Source organism: Megascapheus bottae, chromosome 9 (assembly GCF_031878675.1).
Source record: "Megascapheus bottae isolate mThoBot1 chromosome 9, mThoBot2.hap1, whole genome shotgun sequence".
In the NCBI taxonomy this organism is placed as follows: domain Eukaryota; kingdom Metazoa; phylum Chordata; class Mammalia; order Rodentia; family Geomyidae; genus Megascapheus; species Megascapheus bottae.
The window spans coordinates 33546927-33568058 of record NC_143517.1 but is presented as its reverse complement, the minus strand read 5'-3'; the positions used below and the strand labels follow the sequence as shown (position 1 = coordinate 33568058).

Below are 21132 nucleotides of genomic sequence, written 5' to 3'. Positions count from 1 at the left end.
AAGCTATTGAAGTAGCTTGCAGGATTTTGCTCCCTTGTGCATGTTTTTTTCCCATAGACGTAGGACTTTGATTCTTATGCCAAGAGTTATTTCATCTTAAATTCTTCTTTGAATGGTTTATAAGATGGTTAGTGGTCCTGGGCTGTTGTATTCTAGGATGATTCAGTTGACTGATTTTTATATTAGAGGATTCATAGAACAATGTTTTATACTCTATGGATACATATGTATATATATATCCATAAACGAAGTAGTGGGGGTTGATCTCAGTTCCTTGCACTCACTAGACAGGCACTCTTGAGCCACATCCCCAGCTCATATGTTATTTTGCCAGTCCTGAGCTTAAGCTTAGGGCCTGAGCACTGTCCTTGGATTTTCTCAAGGCTAGAACTCTACCACTTGAGTCTCAGCATCACTTCTGGCCTTTTTCTATGTATGTGGTACCAAGGAATTGAACCCAGGTCTTTGTGCATGCTAGGCAAGCACTCTACCACTAGGCCAAACTCCCGGCCCTACCCAGCACTACCAGCACTACCCAGTTCAGTTTTTCTCTTGAGATGTATCTTAACTAAACTAGGAATCTTAATTTAAATAGCAGTTTTAGTAGAAATCCTAATGACAACAGTTAAAACACATTACATTGAAATTGGACTTGGAACAAAAGTGGATAGTTTTATTTGTGCTCAACTTTTCTTAAAGTATTTCCTATTTTAGAGGCACATACCAGTGAGTGCATAAAGAGTTAATTCAAGATAATAATGAAGGAACTTTGAGCCAGGAAATTCTTACTAGCTCACTTTATTTTTGCAATGGTTGCAGTAGTAGTCTCCCTCCCCTTCCCATCACCCCTTTCTATGTTCTTTGTCTACTTTTACTTTAGTTCAAGTATTGTCTGACCTGGGTAAGATTAAAAAAACCCATAAGAACAGACTTTGTCCTTTCTTTTCACATTGCTGAATAAATGGTTTTAGGATTTGTAAGCAATGAAAATGGATATAATAGCAGGAGTTCTTAAAAATTTAATGACCAGTGCACATGTGATGATGCTAAAGCCCTTTGTCCCTCCATTAAGAACCATTTGTGCTGTGTAGCACGAGGATTTTCCAAGAGCAGGTGATAAATGACGATTTCCTCTCCTTACACTCCATGTACTAAGGCTGCACTAGTCCTAGTTACAGAATGGATTTGTGTCATAAGACTTTCCATTTAAAATATAATCTTCAAACCTGGTATGATAGCTCCCTAAAGCTTTGTTGGGTAACTTAAAGGCAATTACTGTTCCTTAATCGCCTGTGTGCCACAGTCACCTGCACCTTTCCTGAAGCTGTAGTGTCTTGTAATGTACTTTGCGCGAATTGTGAGAAATTTCAATCACATTCATACTTTTGTTCTTGGAAGGTTGAGTATGAGCTAAAAAAGGAAAATAAATTCTATATGTTCCACTAGTCCCTAGGTCAGATAAATACCTCCTCAAACTATGTAATAAACACACACCTAGAGCTCAGGCTACCCGAGTTGGCCTCCTTGAAAGTATTTACACATGATCTCCCCTGTCAGTTAGTTCTATTTCCAGATGTACTGTCTCATATCCCTTTTGCTGCCCAGTCCTTCAATGTCTATTCTCCTTTTAAGTTCCTACCACTCTAGTAAAATCCATGTCAAATCTAATTTCCAGTGCTAGTTTTTCTGTCACTCTCTACTACACCTCTAAGGAACATTTCACTGCTTTGATTCTCCCCCCTTTGATGCCTGTTTCCTTAGTAACAGGTTTTTGCTTCTCTCATACTAAGGAATTTCTTTCACACTTTCTCTCCAATCCTAGAGTTGAAGCATCATCATGGTGTGGTTAGCCTACTGGAAACTGCACTTGAGAGAGAAGTCTCTAACGGGGGTTTTCTTGTTTGTGGGTCTACATCATTGTCCTGCTTGTCTCCAGGATGTCCACTTCTGTCCCTCTGTCAGTTACTATTGATTCAAGGATATCAACATCTGTCTGAAAAAACCCTTAGTGACTGTTCAAATACTTGGTTAGGACATTTGCAACCTTGAACTTGAGACCACATCTCTTACACAAAATATTAAGGTTAATTGGAGATGGTCTCACACACTTTCCAGGCTGAGCTGGTTTGGAATCACAATCCTCAGATCTCGGCTCCCAGAGTAGCTAGAATTACATGCATGAGCCACCAGCACCCAGCTGTAGAAATATTATTTTAACAGCTATAGTAAATATATTTTTTAACAAAACTGTAATCTCCATCTCATTGGGCTGCAATAGCTGGGTTACAGTTATATTCATCAGATAGTGGGTACATTACTTCTTGAACATTGTTGGGCCATTTATTTTAATTTTTTGCCAGTCCTGAGCTTGAGCTCAGAGTGGTAGAACTAGAGCTCTACCACTTGAGATTCAGCACTACTTCTGACTTTTTTTTGATGTATTTGGTACTGAGAAATCAAACTCCGGTCTTCATTGCATGCAAGGCAAGCACTCTACCACTAGGCCAAACTCTTGGCCCTGGGCCATTTATTTTAATTTGCATTAAATACACTAAATTATAGTACAACATTTGAATACTTTTTTTGAAGTATTAAGCTTTTTCCAAGGCTTAACATTTTGAAAGAAACATGTTAATCTCTTAACAGCTGTCAATTGATGAATGCAATAGAATGTATCTCATTTCTTCCCCTAAACATAAATGATAAGATATATTCAAAAAAGAAAACACCATTAATAAAGTTTGTGCTGGTGAGGAAGAACACACTGGGTCTTTTTTTTAAAGCAGTACACAAACACAGAAACATGAGGAACCCAGATGATTACCTGGAACCAGCATAGTAGATGTGAGCTCGGGAGTTTCCAAGAAATCCACATTGCTTCTTTGGAATGTCTTGCTATAATTTGTCTGAAGATGGCTGTACAATGATTACAGGTTACACATGTACATTTTTATTTACAACCTTCGTAAGTACAGTGCAGCAGAGATAAAATTCAATCAAGATGACAAGAGTCGATGTGATTTAGTTTAAGTGCCTGGATACAGACTTTTTTCCATTGCTATTTTACCTGTAAAAGACTGCATTCTTGAAATTTTAAACAAATTTAGAGAAAAAAATGAACAGTTCACATGGAAGATAAACAGTGGGTATATTTTAATTTCAGGAAGTAGTTTGAACATAATTAAGAATGTTTTGATAGTCTGGATGTTTAAAAAATAAAATAGTGAAGACTGACTATAAGTTTTCCATCCCTAGGCCAGGAGTTTGGCCTAGTGGTTAAAGTGCTTGCCTAGCATGCATGAAGACCCGGGTTCGATTCCTCGGTACCACATACATATAAAAAAAAGCCGGAAGTGGTGCTGAGGCTCAAGTGGTAGAGCTCTAGCCTTGAGAAAGCCCAAGGACAGTGCTCAGGCCCTGAGCTCAAGCCCAGGACTGGCAAAAAAAAAAATAAAAAATAAAAAATAAAAAAATAAAATGGAAGTTTTCCATCCCTGGAGTTGGAAATGGCATGAATGTCATCTATCTTAGTGTAGGACTAGAAGCATGAACTTGAATATGTTCCTTTTTGCAGCTGAAATATGACTAGTATCATTTTTACCTTCATTGTAGCACAGGGAGCTTCCTTAATGTGCTGTTTATTTACATACATATTATATAGTATATATATGTATATATATACGTACATATTCAGAGATGAAAACTTAGGGCCTTATCCATGCTAGGCAAGTGAGCTACCTCCTGGGGCCTTCAAAGCATCTTCTTTTGAAGGCCTAGAAACAAAATTTTAGCCATATGTTGGTGGCTCATGCAATCCTAGCTACTCAGGAGACTGGGATCTGAGGATCTTATGTTAAAGCCAGCCTAAGTAGGGAAATCTGTGAGACTTTTTTTTTTTTTTTTTTGCCAGTCCTGGGCTTGGGCTCAGGGCCTGAGCACTGTCCTTGGACTTTCTCAAGGCTAGAGCTCTACCACTTGAGCCTCAGCACCACTTCTGACTTTTTTCTATGTATGTGGTGCTGAGGAATCGAACCCGGGTCTTCATGCATGCTAGGCAAGCACTTTAACCACTAGGCCAAACTCCCGGCCCCTCTGTGAGACTTTTATCTCTAGATAACCTCCAAAAAGCCAGAAGTAGACCTGTGACAGAACACTAACTTTTATCTCAAAGCTAAGACAAAGCTCTCAGGCCCTGAGTTCAGGCTCCAGGATCAACACAAAAATAAGTAAACAAGATGAAATGTTTTTCAAATAAATCTATACAACATGGACTTGTTGTAGACCTGTTCTCTGTACAGTTTGAACTGGTCATACAATCTTTGAATAGTAAAAATATATCCTTCATCCCACTTTTTAACTATGCATGTTACAATTTTTTTCTGTGTGCTCTGCTTATATACTCTTTGGTGTGCTCATGCATCATTCTGCCCAGAAGTAAACTTTGCCTTATTAAGTTAAAAAAATGAGACGGACACATGGTCTAGTGGTAGAGTGCTTGTCTAGCATGTGCAAAGCCCTGGGTTCGATTCCTTGGTATTACATATACAAAAAAAGCCAGAAGTGGTGCTATGACTCAAGTGGTAGAGCACTAGCCTTGAGAAAGCTCAAGGACAGTACCCAGGCCCTGAGTTCAAGCCCCAGGACTGCCAAAAAATAAAAATTAAAAATATTTCAAATGTGATTTGTTCTTTTCAGTGTCTTGAATTTCCTTTTCTTGTGGTTTTTGAAATCACTTAGAATTGTGATCATCTAAGATGTTACAGCTGTGTAAAAAATGAAATAATTACAAAATTTATGAAACTCCACATCCCCGCCTTTCTTAGACACTCTCAAGTCCTACTGAAATCTTATCCAAAAGCATAAGTAAAATGGAAAATGCTATGTAGTGTCAGTACTCAAAGTATCTCTGCTTCGAAAAAGAACTAGTTTCTAATCTAAGAAACAAATACTAGAAGTGTTGAGATTCAGTGTGTTACACAGGTTTTAAGGTGAGGTAAATAGCTTTTCATATAAGTCTGAACATTGTCCACCTCCCTGGTTTCACAAAACAAACCAATCTTGCTCATATCTTACCTATTCCACATATTACTGTTCTCCCAGAACTCATAAATCATGTAGCGAGGCTCATTTGAAAGCTTCTGAATAGAAACACTGAAATAGAAAAGATATAATTGCCACTAGAAATTAAAGAAGCAAAGTTTTTTTCTCATCTGTGCATGTAATATAAAAGTTTTTTTAACTATTCATGTAGGAAACAACCCAAGAGCCTGCAGAATATTGAACAAATGTATAAATAATAGTTCAAAAGTGGTGTGGGATTCATATCCGTAAGCCCCAGATACCTAGGAGGCAGAAGAAAACGGAATATAGAGGACAACCCAAGCAAAGTTAATGAGACCGTCTCAAAGGCAGAAAACAAGGCAAAAGGACCTTGAGGGTGTGGCTCAAGAAACTGCATTTGCCTAGGATGCGCCAGTCCCTGGGTTCAACCCCTACTAGAGAAAAGAATTTACTAGTTCAATTTGTTTGAAACAGTTTTAAAGTTCGATATTAATTTTGTAAAATGTTATCCCTTTATTGACATTTACTGAGAATCTCATGCCAAGGCTTATAAAATTGTTTTAAAAGATCCTGCTAAGCTGGGAGTGGTGGCTCAAGCCTGTAATCCTAGCTACTCAGGATGCTGAGATCTGAGGATCTCAGTTCAAAGCCACCTGGGGCAATACAAAGCCAAGAGACACATTTCCAATTAATCACTAGAAAAGGGGATGTGGGGCTGTGGTTCAAGGGTAGGACGGTAGGCTTGAGCTGAAAGAGCTCAGGGACAGCACCCAGGCCAGAGTTCAAGCCCCAAGATCCACCCCCCCCCCCGGCCAAAAAAAAAAGTCCTGCTATTCCAAGGTTAGTGCATGGATAAGAGGACATGGAGAAAAGCTAGATATGTAATGAAATCGCTCAGGTGAGATGAAGATCCAGATCAGTGCTGAAACAAAAAACGCACATTCAGAAACTTAGGAAAGAATGGGAGACAAAAATAACCCACTAAAAAATTAAATGCAAAAGCCTAGCCTGTACAAGCTATAGTGTCATATATTTTTAGTGTCACATATTTATATACATTTGTACATTGGAAAGATGAACAGAACAAAACATTGAAGTAGAGAACAAAGAATTTACCAATAAAATTGTTCATTACTTTACATTTAGAATTTATCTAGATTTGACCAGCAGGTGGCAGTAGACGTGCAGATTTCATTTATTTATTTATTTATTTATTTATTTATTTATGCATGCATGCATGCATGCCAGACTTCTGGAGCCTGAACTCAGGGCCTGAGCACTGTCCTTAGGCTTTCTCAAGGCTACCACTTGAGCCACAGTACCACTTCCAGCTATCTTTCTATGTAAGTGGTACTGAGGAATCGAACCACAGTCTTTATGCATGCCAGGCAAGCACTCTACCACTAGGCCAAACCCATGGCCCCACGTGCAGAAATTTTAACAGATTTTTTTTGTTCTTTGCCTGTAGTTATTTTTTCATAGTTGTTCATCTAATTTGATTCATTAAGGTATGTACCATATATTATTCAAATTTATATTTTTCTAAGGAAAGATTATACTATAGGATTCTAAGATTGAATATAAGATGGAATTTGTGATCTTCCTATCCCAAAAATAAGCAGGGAGAACTCTATGAATCTCAGAAATAATCTAGAAATTAATATGCATATACACATTGTTCTGGAAAGATACTCAGTAGCTTTTATTGTAGTGTTTAAGGGCTTTTCACCTTCTAAGTGTGACTTAGCATAAATTAAACACATTCCAACAACCAAACTTGTTGCTTAGCATAACGTGCTCCATCAACTGCTTCACACAATTTAATGTGTTTGTACTACTTATTACATTAAAAACTTGCTTTTCATGATATTTGAATGTTTCATTTTTTTTGGTCTAAGCCAGTTGTGATGTAGGAAGATTGCAGCAAGTTCAAGTCCAGCCTGGGTTACATGATAAGAGACCCTGTCTCAGAAACACAAATGCAAGTGATGTGACTTGATGGTAGAATTCCTGCTTGTTGTGTATGAGGTCCTGATTTTGATCCCTAGCGCTCTTCCCCCAATGAAATTTACAAAATTGAAGTCACTTGACAGCTGTTTAACAGCCAAGAACATGGCTTTAACTGCCGCCTACCTCCATGAAGTATCCTATTTTCCCATATAGCTGCTATGATCCTTGAAAGCAGGAACTATTCCTTCTCTGCTCTCAAGCATATCATCTTGATTCATTTTGTACTTCCCCTTGCCAAACAGAAGTTAACAGGCCTTTGTGATTACAGAATACATTGTGTGTGTGTGTGTGTGTGTGTGTAACTGCATTTTTCACTACTCTGTATAACTCAGTTCACTCCCTTAGATACAGCCTTTATCAGTCATCAAAACATCCAAGTTTCTTAGATACTTAGAAGGCAGAAATGTGATTGCTTTTAAGAATCTCTTGTAATTGGGACAGACAAGGGGCTCACCCATTCTACCCCTAGTTAGCTACAGAATTCCAGGAATATCTAATGCAAGAATGAGAATTTACAAGGATTAAAGTTTCAGAGTCAAACGTGGACAAATTGTTTAACTCATCCAGGCTTGTTCTAAATGGAATTTAATATATGTTTCTTACGATTCCTGTGAAAGGCAAGATAATTAGCTAATCTTATAAAAATCATGAATGGTTTCTACTTTATTTTCAGACAAAATCTCTCTACATAGCCCAGGCTGGCCTATGATCCTTTTACCTCAGCCACCTAAGTGCTGGGTATAATTATAGGTATGTATCACAAATCTCTGATGTTTCTAAATTATATTATGGCTGCCTTTGTTGTCTTAATTACAAAGAAACTTACCTAAACATTATGGAAGAAGAAAGGTAAAGCAGGTAATTCCAGAGATTTTTTTAGTCCACCAAACCCTAAGCAATTGTGAAGGGGGTACACTGGAGGCACAAACGGGAACAAAAATGCCATTGTATGATTCATCAGCTGATATAGGAGAGCTAAATTTGATTAAACATCTGAAACACTGGATTTAGACAGGCATGCTGACCCAACATCTCTTTCACATAGGTGCTCCCTGTGTGTGATGATTCTTTAATTCTCATTGCAGCTGACAGTCGACATTTTGATAATTCCATAGGACAAATTTTATAGAAGGATCAGTGATAAATGAAGTACTAAAGAGAAGTGAACTAGCCATTCAAAGGCAAAGAAGAGGCTGAGTATTTTATAGGAAATGGATGCTTTCCTTCCCTTGCCTCCCAGCAGGTGGCGACAGAGTGGTGTTTCCTGCTTATTGAGAGAACAGCATTTGCAGCAGGCTACACAGATGTCTGCTCTTTATTTCCACACCCTGTTGCCCCTTCTTGGGGCTAGTCTATTGATTCCAAATCACGTTTCCACCATGCATTAAAGCTTTTCTATTGAAATTCTTTTGTAAATATAAACTATCAGTCCCTAGAGACCGTGATACATGGAAATAGACTATTGTACTTTCACACAGACACACACACACACACACTCAGCTATCTTTTCTGCAACTTGTATGTTTGAGTATATATAGACTCCTTTTACTTTTCCAAAAGGTTGTTAGATCAGTGAGCCTTTTTAACTCACACTTGCACTTTGGCAAATCTCTTGTTACCTAAATGGACTACAATGGAGTTTTGATCTATAACTTCTTGAGCCTGATTTGCAGTAGAATGACAACATAACGGAAACACATCCATTCTTGTAATCCTTTTAGAAAGGCGGATTTGGGAAGTTAAGAGTTAATGATGTTGAGCAAATATTCACACTCCAGAAAAGAGTTCAGCCAGGAGGTAAGAGTCATCCCAGCTCACGTTTCCTGCTCCTCGGTGGAGGGAAGACATTGTTTTCAACATTTAATATTGACTTTTTTGTGTGTTGAATTATTTTTTGTAACATTTCAATTCAGGATTTCATCTTTGCTAGGTAAGTACACTACCTCTTGGGTCATGGCCCCAGTCCTTTGGTTTATTCTTTCTTCAGATAGCATCTTGAGTGCCTGACTAATCTGCTTCTGTGATTCTCCGACCCTCATCTCCTAAATAGCTGGAATTACAGATGTGGATCATGAGGTTCTTGATAAGGAAACTGAGGCTTAGAGCTATCAGAATTTTCTCCAACCACAATAAAGGTGATGCAATATTTGCTTTAATCCAAGTTTGTTCCTAGCTCATTTCAAGAGCTAGAAAGAGATCCTGCTGTGGTGTGAATAATAATTAGCTTCTGGAAAGAACAAATCTCCTAGAGATGTAAAGTATGCTTTAGTATGCACACACACACAGATACGTGGCTACGCAAACCAACATCTGCTTATAAAGTTTTTCCAAAACAATATTCAAAAAGCAATATGCATTATATGAATATAACAAACTCACAAAATAGCAATACATGTAGTTATGGAAATTTGTTGAATGCAGTAGAGTTTGGGCCCGAATTCTGTATGTTTACAGCAAAGTGTGGGGCTGGCAGAGACCTAGAAGGGAGAGGGGTGTGTGTAGCTAAGGCAGAGCTTAAGTAAGAGGAAAAAACAACAGCAGTGGTGTAGATTTCTGGGTTTGTTGGCAACATAATCCTAAGGTTAGAGCCAAGACTTTGCATTTGTTATACCAATCAAGAATTATTTCAGATTCCTGATGAAGGGAATTTTATAGTTGTCTCTGCAGAATGATTCTAGTATGGGTTTTTTGGATGGACTGGAGTAAAATTGAAGAGGGTGAGTATATCTGAGTCGAATGGTAGTAACAGGAGAAAGGAAAGGAAAAGAGAGCTGATTTTTCTTCTTTTATTAACCCAGGTCTGAAATGAGTTCAGAGTCCTGCAATTTCATAATGGCAGTGTGGCCATTGTGCCCTATACAGGGCACAGTGTAATCAAGGCTAGATGCCTGAGAGTTGAGGCATCGTTAGTGGAGACCATTAGAAATCAGTGTTGGAAAACAAAATGAGGGGGGGGAAATGGGGACCAAGTCAGAGAAAGGGTATCAATGCATGTGAAGTAATGCACCTTCTATTTGGTGAATATAATGTAACCCTTCTATTACAATAAAAATATATGAAAAAAGAAAACAGTATTGGTTACATGCATAAAGTAAGAGGACATTCAATCCATCTGAAACACCGCATTCAGATGATTATTATTGTTCTCAGTACTTCTAATGATCAAAGCAGCTAGGATCTAAGGATCAAAGAATAAAACAGCAAGTTTAAACCCCTTTCACGGCCTCATCCTGAGGCCTGGTTTGGTCAAGAGAGTTTTGTGGAAGGCTTCTTAAAAGCCTTGTCATCCAGATTCTCACCCTTGGCTCAAGTGGAAGATGCCTTTGCCCTGCTCATGGTGCAGGCTCAGGCTCTGCGCTTACCGCAAGCATCCACGTTGGGCTGAAGCGCTCTCCACATAGTGTTTCAGAGCGAGCTGGAATTCTTCCAGATCCTCTTCTATTACAGACATCTGGCGCTGCACAAGCATGATGTGCTGTCAAGGAAAGGGTAAACTTACTGTCTTGATATCACAAAGTTGACCATTTAGTGCCTACCCAGCTCTTCACAAGGAAAATCCCGGGCAGTCAAGGAAATCCATGACTGTCCCACGAAAGAAATTATATGAAGGCTGCAATATGGGAGATGTTTTCCTTGCCTCTCACAACAGAAGCTAAAGAATGATGTCCTTTGCAATGACACATTTCCCTTTTGTAAACAGTGATTCAAGTAGAATGGCTGGGAAGTTTAAAGATGGCACTTAAACTGGCGGCGGGGGCAAGGCACTGGGAGTTTTAACACCTTCCCTAAGCAGCTCTAATGTATACTTTAATCACTGCCTTAAAATCGTCATTCTAAAACAAAGTTCTGTTGTACACTGCATTGCACCAGTTTCTCGGATATTTTGCTATAGGAGACATTGTGACAATCCTTACAATCAGATTTCAAAATAAGTGTGCTCATGGATGCATTTCCAGTGGCATGTCCACTGTTACAGTTTTCTCAAACATATTGCCTGCTTATTATGGGCCCTGTTTAGAATCCTGTGATATTAAGTGGAGCCATGTTTAATGAATCATGCTGGGTCGAATGCCAAACCTTTCTTGTAACAAATCTGATTACCACTGTAGTAGTTGTACTTTTGCAGATTTCCCTAGAGATATGACTGAAAGCTTCTTATGGCACTTGATTCATTTCTATTTTATTTAAACTGTTGCCAGTTCTGGAGCTTGAACTCAGTGCCTGGGCTATGTCCTCAGGGCTCTTTGTGTTCAAAGCCAGTGCTCTACCACTTGTGCCGCAGCACCACTTGCAGCTTTTTCTGAGTAGTGTATTGGAGATGAGTCTCACGAACTTTGGTGCCCAAGCTGGCTTTGACCCATGATTCTCAGATCTCAGCCTCCTGAGTAGGTTGGATTATAGGCATGAGCCTAATATGGCACCCAGTGAGGATTGAGGTTTCTAAAGTTTGCTTTTAATAAATCATGTAGAATGTTTTAATATTCTACTGTAGTACCACAGTGTTCTTTTCAGTTCATTAGACACATTCAATGCATTATGAGATACATAAATACTGCATTTTGAATCCTACTCTTCTTTGTGAGTTTGTCTTAAATATGTCATTCTGGATGCATTCTGTTGCATCCTAAATTAGGTTGTGTGCCCTTGCTGTGAAATTTCCCTATATTCAATCTTCACTGCATTTATTAGAGATTTTTGTTTCACTGCCTATATTTCCTTTTAGTCTGTAATAGTCACCAGTTTCTCTCTGGACCTTCTCACCAGGGTTGGCATATAAATAGTAGGTTATTTGTGGACAAAAGAAACAAAAAAATGACACTGCTTTTTCACTTCTGACATTATAATTCTTTTATCAAGTTTTATGTATGAATTTCAGAAGAGAATTTGGGTATCTTGAAAACCCTAGAGCACTGTACAATTGTTAAGAGCTCTTTTATCTCTCTCTGCCATCCTTTTCTCTTTCTCAAGAAGAAGGGATAGACATGAAAAAAAATTGGCCCTTCCTAGGTACATGGGTTTGAATAAGTTACTTAATCTTAATCCTTCTAACTCACAAAATTGAAATCATGGTATTCATGTCTTGGATTTTGGGGGAAGATTAAGTGGAATGGTGTACCCAGAATCTGGCCTAGACTCATGGGGAGGAAATGGGCTTAAAATAAGAGATTACATCCTGGAGTCATTATGATGTAATGATTCTTTGTTAAAAACAAACAAGATATGGGGCTGGGAGTTCGGCCTAGTGGTAGAGTGTTTGCCTAGCATGCACAAAGACCCAGGTTCAATTCCTTGGTACCACATACATAGAAAAAAGCTAGAAATGATGCTGTGGCTCAAGTGGTAGAGCTCTAGCCTTGAGAAAGCCCAAGGACAGCACACAGGTCCTGAGTTCAGGCATCAGGCCTGGCAAAAAAATAAAAATAAAAATAAATTTAAAAAACAAGTTATAGAAGTCAGTAGAGTTCAGGGCTTTTCTGCATGTTTAAATAATCCCACCAAGCAATATGCTCTGCTTCCATGGAAGGAAGCCTTATGAAACCATCATGTCATCCACACCCTCCTTAGCAAACAGCAGCTCTGTCTTATAGGCCAGAAGTCTACCAAACACTCAGGAGAAATGTTTCAGTGTAGTGACAACAGTAGGTCTAGTATCAAACTGCTGAAGTTGGGCTGAAATGTTGAACCCTCTCTACACCTTGGGTCCTTCATTTGTGAAATGATGGCACCTCTCATGCAGCTATTGTGAGGACTGATCATGTTTAATATACACTTGACAGATCAGCAAAGGTCAGCTCTGAAAACAAAATGTGATGAAAAATTATCCCTTGCTTTCTGATACAATATTTATTTTTTAAAAAATTCTTATGTATCTTATTAATAGAAAAAGGAACCATCTCTTTAGTCAAAGAATTCCATTGTGTGTGTATGCATGCATGCGTGTGTGTGTGTGTGTGTGTGTGTGTGTGTGTGTGTGTGTGGCTCCAGATGAAACCCAGGGCTTTATGAATATCAGTCAGGTGTTCTACCACTGAACCATATCCTAGACTTAATTAGTGAATTATAAAACTAGTTTAGGGAACCAGGATAAATTAATGAAAACTTACTACAATATGAACACTAACTAAAAGTAACAATAAAAATGTTTTTGTTTATTTTGACTATAAGAGGTTTCATTGGAGTCTGTGAGAATGCATGTATTACCACTAATGAAAGGTATACAGCTTTGAATAAAAAATATATTGGTAATTCTGAGAAAAAGGAACACTAGCAAACTGTTACTGTGAATGTTCCAAAAGCAGATACGTGTGTGTGTGCATGCACGTGCACTTGTGTGTGTGTGTGTGTGTGTGTGTTTACCTCTACTCCTGATTGAAATATCATTTCTTGCAAGTGAAAGCTGAATGACCCACTTTGTCCAGTTCTATTTTGATAAAAATGACTCCATACATTATTAAATTAGCAATATCATTTGTGTTCACCTTTTAGAATTGGTCACAATGTATGTCTCTTCTGTCATGGACTAATGGATAACTATGTATCCATTAGTGTATAACTACCACTTTTTGCGAACAACATTGAGGTGACATTTTCTCCCTCATGAGTCTTTCTTTAGGAAGTTATTTATGTCTGGATATATAAATAATTGTGTTTCCCAATATTCAAACATTAGTTATAATCAGTTGTCTGAACTGGAGTCTCCCTACAAAACTCTGAGATACTAACATAAGATCACAAAGTTAATCATTCCTCCCCCAGTGAAACCATATAAGCAAGCTATTCCTAGCTTGGGGGTTCTGCACTCTTTCCTCTTGCTTTCTCATTGGAATCCACCACTTTAAAATGGAGTGTTCCTGCTGAATTCACACAGGTTTTATCCTTCCCTTTAGAGAAATAAAAGTACTGACCATGTAGGAGAAACTATAGTATACATCAGGGGAAAATCTGCAAATCTCCAGTCATTCATTATTCAGCTTTTCTGAGACTCCCTCTGGCTCCTTTTGAAGAATCCCTTTGTGCTATGAGTTTGAGCAGAGGGTCACGAGCCTTCCACCTTCTTCCAACTTGCAGTCAGTGTTTGGTTTTTGAAAATGTGACTGATCTTTCAATATCTCTAGAGTAATGTAATATGCTTAAAGTATTCAAGTGATTTTCTGTAGGTACTCAAGATACAAACATCTAGTGTCCTATTAAATATAGAAAACATCCAGTTTCTCCAAACCGAGCATATTAAAGATATTTGCAGCGAAACAATAAAATAGCATGTGTGTTCCTCTTTCAATTTGACAATTTCTTTCTGCTGCAACTTGGTCTGCTTTTCAGAACAATTTTGTCTATTTTCTTCTATTTCCATAAATCATGAACACTCTGGACTGGCATCTTTTCCCTAGGGTTATGTATATTCCCTTTTCTCTGCACACCAATTTTTTTTCTTTGAAAATTTATTTGTGAGCATTGAAAGATCCTTGGCTTTAGGTCAAATGCTGAAAACAAAATGAATAGGATCAAGTTTCAGCTTAGTATTCAACCTAGTGGAGTTTTTAAGACATATTTATGATAAAAAATTTCATTATTATCATACCATATTCATTCAGTTATTCAGTAGCTCATGGATTTAAATAAGCTTAGAAAATCATTTTGCACTTATTATATGCTAAATACTTTTACAAAATTTTGTGAAGTAGGCTTTGGGTTTCCATGAATCACAATTTATCCATATAAAATAAAATATGACCATTTATTACTTAATTTTCAATTCTCAATAGAAAAGAGTTTTGGAAGACATTAAGTCATGTCTTCAAAATACATATTTCTAGAACTTTGACTTGGAAATGTACTTACAGATTTAGTATTTCCTTCAATAACTTCTTCTTCCAGTGGTTCAAGTTTCAGATCCTTCAGTTAGAGGAAGAAAAAACAGGTAAGTCACCCCCAAATTGCATAATAATTAAAAATCATGTATTCATTTAATAGATATTCATGGTAATACTTAGCAAAAAGAACATGGTTATCTGAAGGTAAATGAAATAATTTTGAGTTTTATAAAATTGAAGTGTCCTAATGAAGACTGATTGTATCCATTTATCAGCTGTAAGGAGCAATTTCAGATTGCTTGTTATTGCTCTAAGTTTACTTCACTCCAAGTGGAAATAGGTATTCAAACAGAGCAAGGAAAACTTTTCACAAAAACTAGAATGACTGGGTCTGATAAGTTAATTTCTTTGCTGTCAATGTTCAACCTTCAAGAACTTCATTTTGATGAATATACATTCTAGCACTTTTCCAACTGAAGATTATGCACAATAATTCCTTCAGTTAGCTAAGAAGTTAATGACAGATTGTAGAAATGGAGATTTTCTGAAGTTACACATGCCTGTTAATAGCAGGGCTGTGGAGGTCTCCCTGTGCTAGTCAGTAGTAGATCCTGGGTTTATTATCTAACTTGTTTTATTCTTTCTTCTGGCCTAAATTTTGTGTCTCTAAGTGTTTATCTAGCTGGTTTCTTCTCATCTCACACAATTTACCTCAAATGTAACTAAATAGATTTTTCTCAGACCATCACTTTGAGTACCTCATTCACATTACTTCATATTTTCTATGATCTATTTTTATCCCATTTCTCAGACTTTCCGACTTGTATAATTTGTTTATTACGGTGTGCGTGCCTCCGTGTGTGTGTGTGTGTGTGTGTGTGTGTGTGTGTGTGTGTGTGTGTGTGTGTGTGTCTTGGAACTTGAACTCAGGGCCTGGGCTTTGTCTTTGAGCTTTTCTCTGCTCAAGTCTACCACTTGAGCCACAGCTCCACTTACAGCTTTTTGGAAGTTAAGAGAGGTAAGTGTCAAGGCCTTTTCTGCTCAGGCTGGCTTCAAATTGCATGAGTAGCTATGATTGCCATTCACTTGTTTTTGTCTGTTAAGACTTTATCTTTTTGATTCTCACTGTGTCCCTGCTGCCAGCATTGTGTCAGACACATAGTTAATAATCAGTGTGGAGTGAAAAATGATATGCCCCATCTCATTCGCAGCTTTTCCATAAATGTAAAGTTATATAATGAACAGAGATGTGAATTGAGAAAAATTACTTTAGGGGGCTGAGAGTTTGGCCTAGTGGTAGAGTGCTTGTCTAGAATGCATGAAGACCTGGGTTTGATTCCTCGGTATCACATACACAGAAAAAGTTGTAAGTGGTGCTGTGGTTCAAGTGGTAGAGCTGTAGCCTTGAGAAAGCCCAAGGATGGTATTCAGGCTCTGAGTTCAAGCCCCAGGACAGGCAAAAAATGTTCTTTATAGCTAGAAAGTCTGACTTAGTCATTAGGCCATGTATTCCTAACATCATCTTAAGTTCACTTTTAAATTTTACCTTCTCTCATCTGACATAAGACAAACTTAAATTGTGTGAGTGTGATGTCATGATCACTCCTTTTTAAACAAGGACAGCTGATGACACACAGGATTTCATGAAGAATAAACAGTCTTATATTGTCCATATCAACACGTATTTTTTTTAACATAAAGATGGTTTCTGCAAATGTTTGAGGCAAAACATAAGCTAGAAAACATCAGATTCTCTCCATAGATACCTGAGAGGCTAGAAAGGACAAAAACAAAATCAGAGAAACTTTAAGAAATTGCAGGTGTTATTTTCCCCCTCAGACAAATGGAATTGGACTTGGATGACAGTGCAGGAAAGATTCATCATAAATACTTAATGGACAGAAAGGATAACATGTGTTCCACCACATGTACACTTCCTTTTAACAGGATATCAAACCTAGTGCCAACAGCTGCAGGAAACAAGGGCTCAGCAGTGGAATGGTATGCACTTAACCACTGTTTAGCAATTGGGTAGTTTTCCTCTAGAAATCGAATGTGACATCTAATAAGTTGTAGAAGAAAACTCAACTTGTACTGCTTTCCCTACTCGTTAAGGCAGTTCACGCTGAGCTCCACGCAGCATGAGTCCAAAACCATCACCTTGTACTTTCCACACAGCTCTTAGACACTGTTCTCAAAATGAAACCCTTTCATAGAAGGGGAGGGAGGGAGACAAAAGGCCAAGAGAAAAAGAGACAGGACAATACTTTGATTTAAAGTTAGAAAAAGGGAAAAAAAAGGCATGAGCCAGGTTTGAGCTTTTCTTTTCTTTTTTTTAAATAACTATATAAATTGCAAATACCAAGCAAAGATAGCTTTGCTTAGAATTAAAAAGAGTTAATGTGTGTGTGTGTGTGTGTGTGTGTGTGTGTGTGTGTGTGTGTGTGTGCCAGTCCTGGGGTGTGAACTCAGGGCCTAGGTGTTGTCCGAGTTTTTGTTCAAGCCTACATGGAGCTGTTGCTCCACAGCACAGCTCCATGTCTGCCATTTTGGTGGCAAATTGGAGATGAGTCTTCTGGACATTTTTCTTAGCCAGGCTGACCATGATCTTCAGATCTCAGCCTTGTTAGTAGCTAGGATTTTAGATGTGAGCCACTGGTGCTGGTGTTATTTTGTAGTGTTTAAATTAATCTAAACTTATTCAACAGAAGAACTCTTGTGTTTTAATGTAGTCTAAGTTTCAAAAAGGTATGCTGGATTTCTAGGCCTTACAACATTGGAAAATTAATGTTTATAGCCACTGTATTTCCTGTGAGTCCTTTTAAACTAATGTACCATATGCTAATATGAAAAAAAAGTTGATTTGTAACAAGTCTTGTAGTTTAAGTGTTTGTGCAAAACACATATAGAAACATGGCAGAAGGACTGAGAATTCTCTAAGGTTGTTCCACTGAACTTCTTTTGCAGGGTCTCTTTTTTAGTGACCTTTCCATCCTCAGGATTTGAGTTTTTTTCTTTTTGGTGGGAGAATATTTTAAGACCTGACGTGGCATTTTTCTACTAACTTAACTGGGTATTTCTGCTCAGGTGTACTATTCTACCTAGAAATATCAGTTCAGCTTTCTTACCCCCACTTTAGAAATGATCTCTCATGTGTCTCTCCTTTTTTTTTTTTTAATTTTCTTCTTAGTGGTTTCCAAAAGAAAGGCTCAACTCCTCAGACTCCAACTTGAGTTTCCACCATACCCAAGAGATGGCACTGTTAATTTCACAGTCTTTGAAATCCTCCCCCCTCTCTTTGTAATAACCTGGCAGGCTTATCTGCCAAATTGTTTTTGTTTCTGTGAAAACATTTAACCTTGACCACCTGCGAGTGGTTATGGCGGGCTGGGTGTGGTTTCATCCCTGTAGTTATTGACTGTGGGCATCGTAAGGTGACATCATATGGTGACCACCACCTGTGTGTGATGGTTACTTTGTTTTAATTAAATTTTTTTTTATTGTAGTGTATTGAGGGGTTACAGTTACATTCGCCAGATGGTAGGTGCATTACTTCTCACAAACTGATACCTCTCTTCATGATTTTGTCCCCATTTTCCTCCCCTTTACCCCCTCCCAATCATCTTATTTTCCCCCCTTCCCTTTCCTATTTCAAATAATCAAACCTACAGTAACACAGTCAGATATAATAACAATATGAGATTAACCAAAGCGCAACAAAAGAGAAGAGAAATAACATAGTACATTAAGAACAACAATCACAAGCTCTTGTTTCTGTATCCTGGAGATCCTTTCATTTAGTCTCATCTTACATGACCTTATGAATCTAGGTTTTTGAGCTATTGTGATCCTCTGCTAGGAGAGTCCTAGATATGTAGTAATTATTACAAATGAGGGAAAGCATTGAGCCTATGTTCCTTTGGGTCTGGCTTACTTCACTTAAGATGATTTTTTTGTGTGGTGTTTGCTTTTAAAAACTCAGCTCCACTGAAGGTTGAGGATGTTCTCTATCACCTGAAGGTGGAGAGTCGCTGTGGCACTGCTATTAAATGGACTCCTAGCTCAGTTCACTGAATGCTGGTGACTATTGCTGGGGTGTCCAGGGCCCCTCAAATGGCTGGAATATTATACTTTTTTCACTCACTTAATGAAGACTCAGCTCCTGTGCCCACAAACCTGCCCTTGCATTCCACAGTCTGAGGCATCCTAAGCCATCCTAGGTTTAGTCTATTTTACATTTGTTTCAATCCAACTTGTGTCATGCTGTTGATTTTACTAGCTAAAAAATAATTTTAGCCTATCATTTCCAGTTAATAAATGATAAATTCCTCTTGTCTTCAAGGCCAAGTCCAAATACCTCTGTCTATTACTCAAGGACAATCATGGCTTAGCCTCCACCCATCCATATCACCTCAATGACTCTACTTCCCTCAATGTCTGAACTAAGCGGTTTTATCGAAACTTTGTTCATGTTTTCACTACCCTTTCTGCTTGAACTGTTTACTAAAATTTTACTTCTCCACAGAACATATGCATTTATTAACAGATCAGAATTTTATCTTTAATGACAATGCAGTTTCCATTCAGTGAATTATCTCTTCTCATTTGTTAATTAAGGTGTTTCTCATGTCTCTATCCAAGAGTTGAGCATGTGACTCTAGCAAGATCAAATACGTTCCATCACCTGAGTTAGAATCTTAACTATCTGAAATGGTTACAACCCATTAATTTATAGCCCAATAGACCAAATATTGGTTGCTACCTAGTCTCAAGAGTTTGCCTGTATGCTGATTTTTCCTGAATTTAAGTTTCTAGTTGATCTGTTAATTCTGTAAGCTTTTCCAAAATCCAAACCTATTGTGCCATATCTCGGTTCTATATATTAGAAGTGTGGTTTCTGCTACAATCAAATTCCTAATTTAGTCATCTCATTGAAAAGAAAGGGCCTAGCACAAAGCCTTTCCTACAGGGGACAATGAAAGTGATGGCAGCTGTTCTGGCCAGGGAACGTCTGTACTTGTTAGCATCTGCTCCAATTCGTTGACATGTACCAATCAGCAAGTATTTACTGAGCATTAGCTATCAGCTTGTTTCTTTTTTGGGGGGGGGTTCTCAGGAAGTTTTATTATCTATGTTTTCAAAGGCAGACAAGATAGAAAAGTAATAGAAAGCAAAGAAAGGATGGAATGAAATTCATCTCTGTAAATTACCCAAATTATTTGGGGAACAACTTTCAGACATTTTTAGAATGTTAATTTGTATAGCCTTTCTGCTTACAAATTCTGAGCCTTCATTTAACAATGTAATCTGAGCTTGGTGGTGGCGGCTCATGACTGAAATCTTAGCTACTCAAGAGGCTGAGATCTGAGGATCACGGTTCAGAGTCAGTCAAGTCAGGAAATTCTGTGAAACTCTATAACCATGAGAAAGCTGGAAGTAGAGCTGTGGCTCAAAGTGGCTGGGTGTCAGTCTGGAGTGAAAAAACCCAGGGACAGTGCTCAGGCGTTGTGTTCAAGTGGCTCAAGTGGTAGAGTGTTAGCGCTGAGTTCAGAGAGTCTCCAGGACACAGTGCACAGACCCTGGGTTCAAGCCCCAGGACTGGCAAAAAAAACACCCAAAAAATTCTCATAGAAATATAGCAAGCTCTGCCTCTGAGTTTCCTAATATCTCCTTTTCTAACATAATTAAATGGATTCTCAACTAAATACATTTCATGAACAGAGGCAAATAATTCAAAACGCTAAGCCAGAAGTATTTGTTTGGGAACATACTTGAATACGACACATGTGTGGAGTGCAGTTGTGGTGTCTGAGGGAGACAGTCTTGGATTCCCTGCGGCACAGCCAACAGGTTTTCCCAGGTGTCCATTACAGTGTAGGCCTGTGCATAAGACATGGGCCTCTCTCTCTTTCCCTCTCTCTCACCCTCTCCCTTTCCCTCTCCCCCCACTCCGTCTCCCTCTCTGTCTTTCCCTCTCTCTCACCCTCTCCCTTTCCCTCTCTCCCCACTCCGTCTCCCTCTCTCTCCCTCTCCCTCTCTCTCTCTCTCTGCTGTCTTCCTTGTTGTCCTTGAGATGGTGCCTTCTGTATTTTCAATCTACAAATCTATATATGGACCCATATAGTACATATCTATTTGTTTGTGGCTCATGATTTTTTTCAAGGAATGTTTGACTAGCTTTAAACTGTTTTTAACTGTCTTTAACTGTTTTTCCCGGAAAGTTTTGAAGCAACCTTCCAGCCTGCCTTTT

General features: G+C 38.3%; 1 protein-coding gene across 1 annotated transcript in view; it reads right to left on the bottom strand.

The window, feature by feature from the left end:
* Nucleotides 1-21132, bottom strand: part of Necab1 (N-terminal EF-hand calcium binding protein 1) — a 139755-nt gene that overhangs the window by 4310 nt on the left and 114313 nt on the right. The window contains exons 9-12 of the mRNA XM_090339046.1: nt 14911-14964; nt 10434-10546; nt 5074-5151; nt 2825-2916 (exon numbers count right to left, since the gene is read on the bottom strand). Of these exons, the coding sequence (XP_090195172.1) occupies nt 2825-2916; nt 5074-5151; nt 10434-10546; nt 14911-14964 (337 nt within the window). The remainder of the gene's footprint in view (nt 1-2824; nt 2917-5073; nt 5152-10433; nt 10547-14910; nt 14965-21132) is intronic.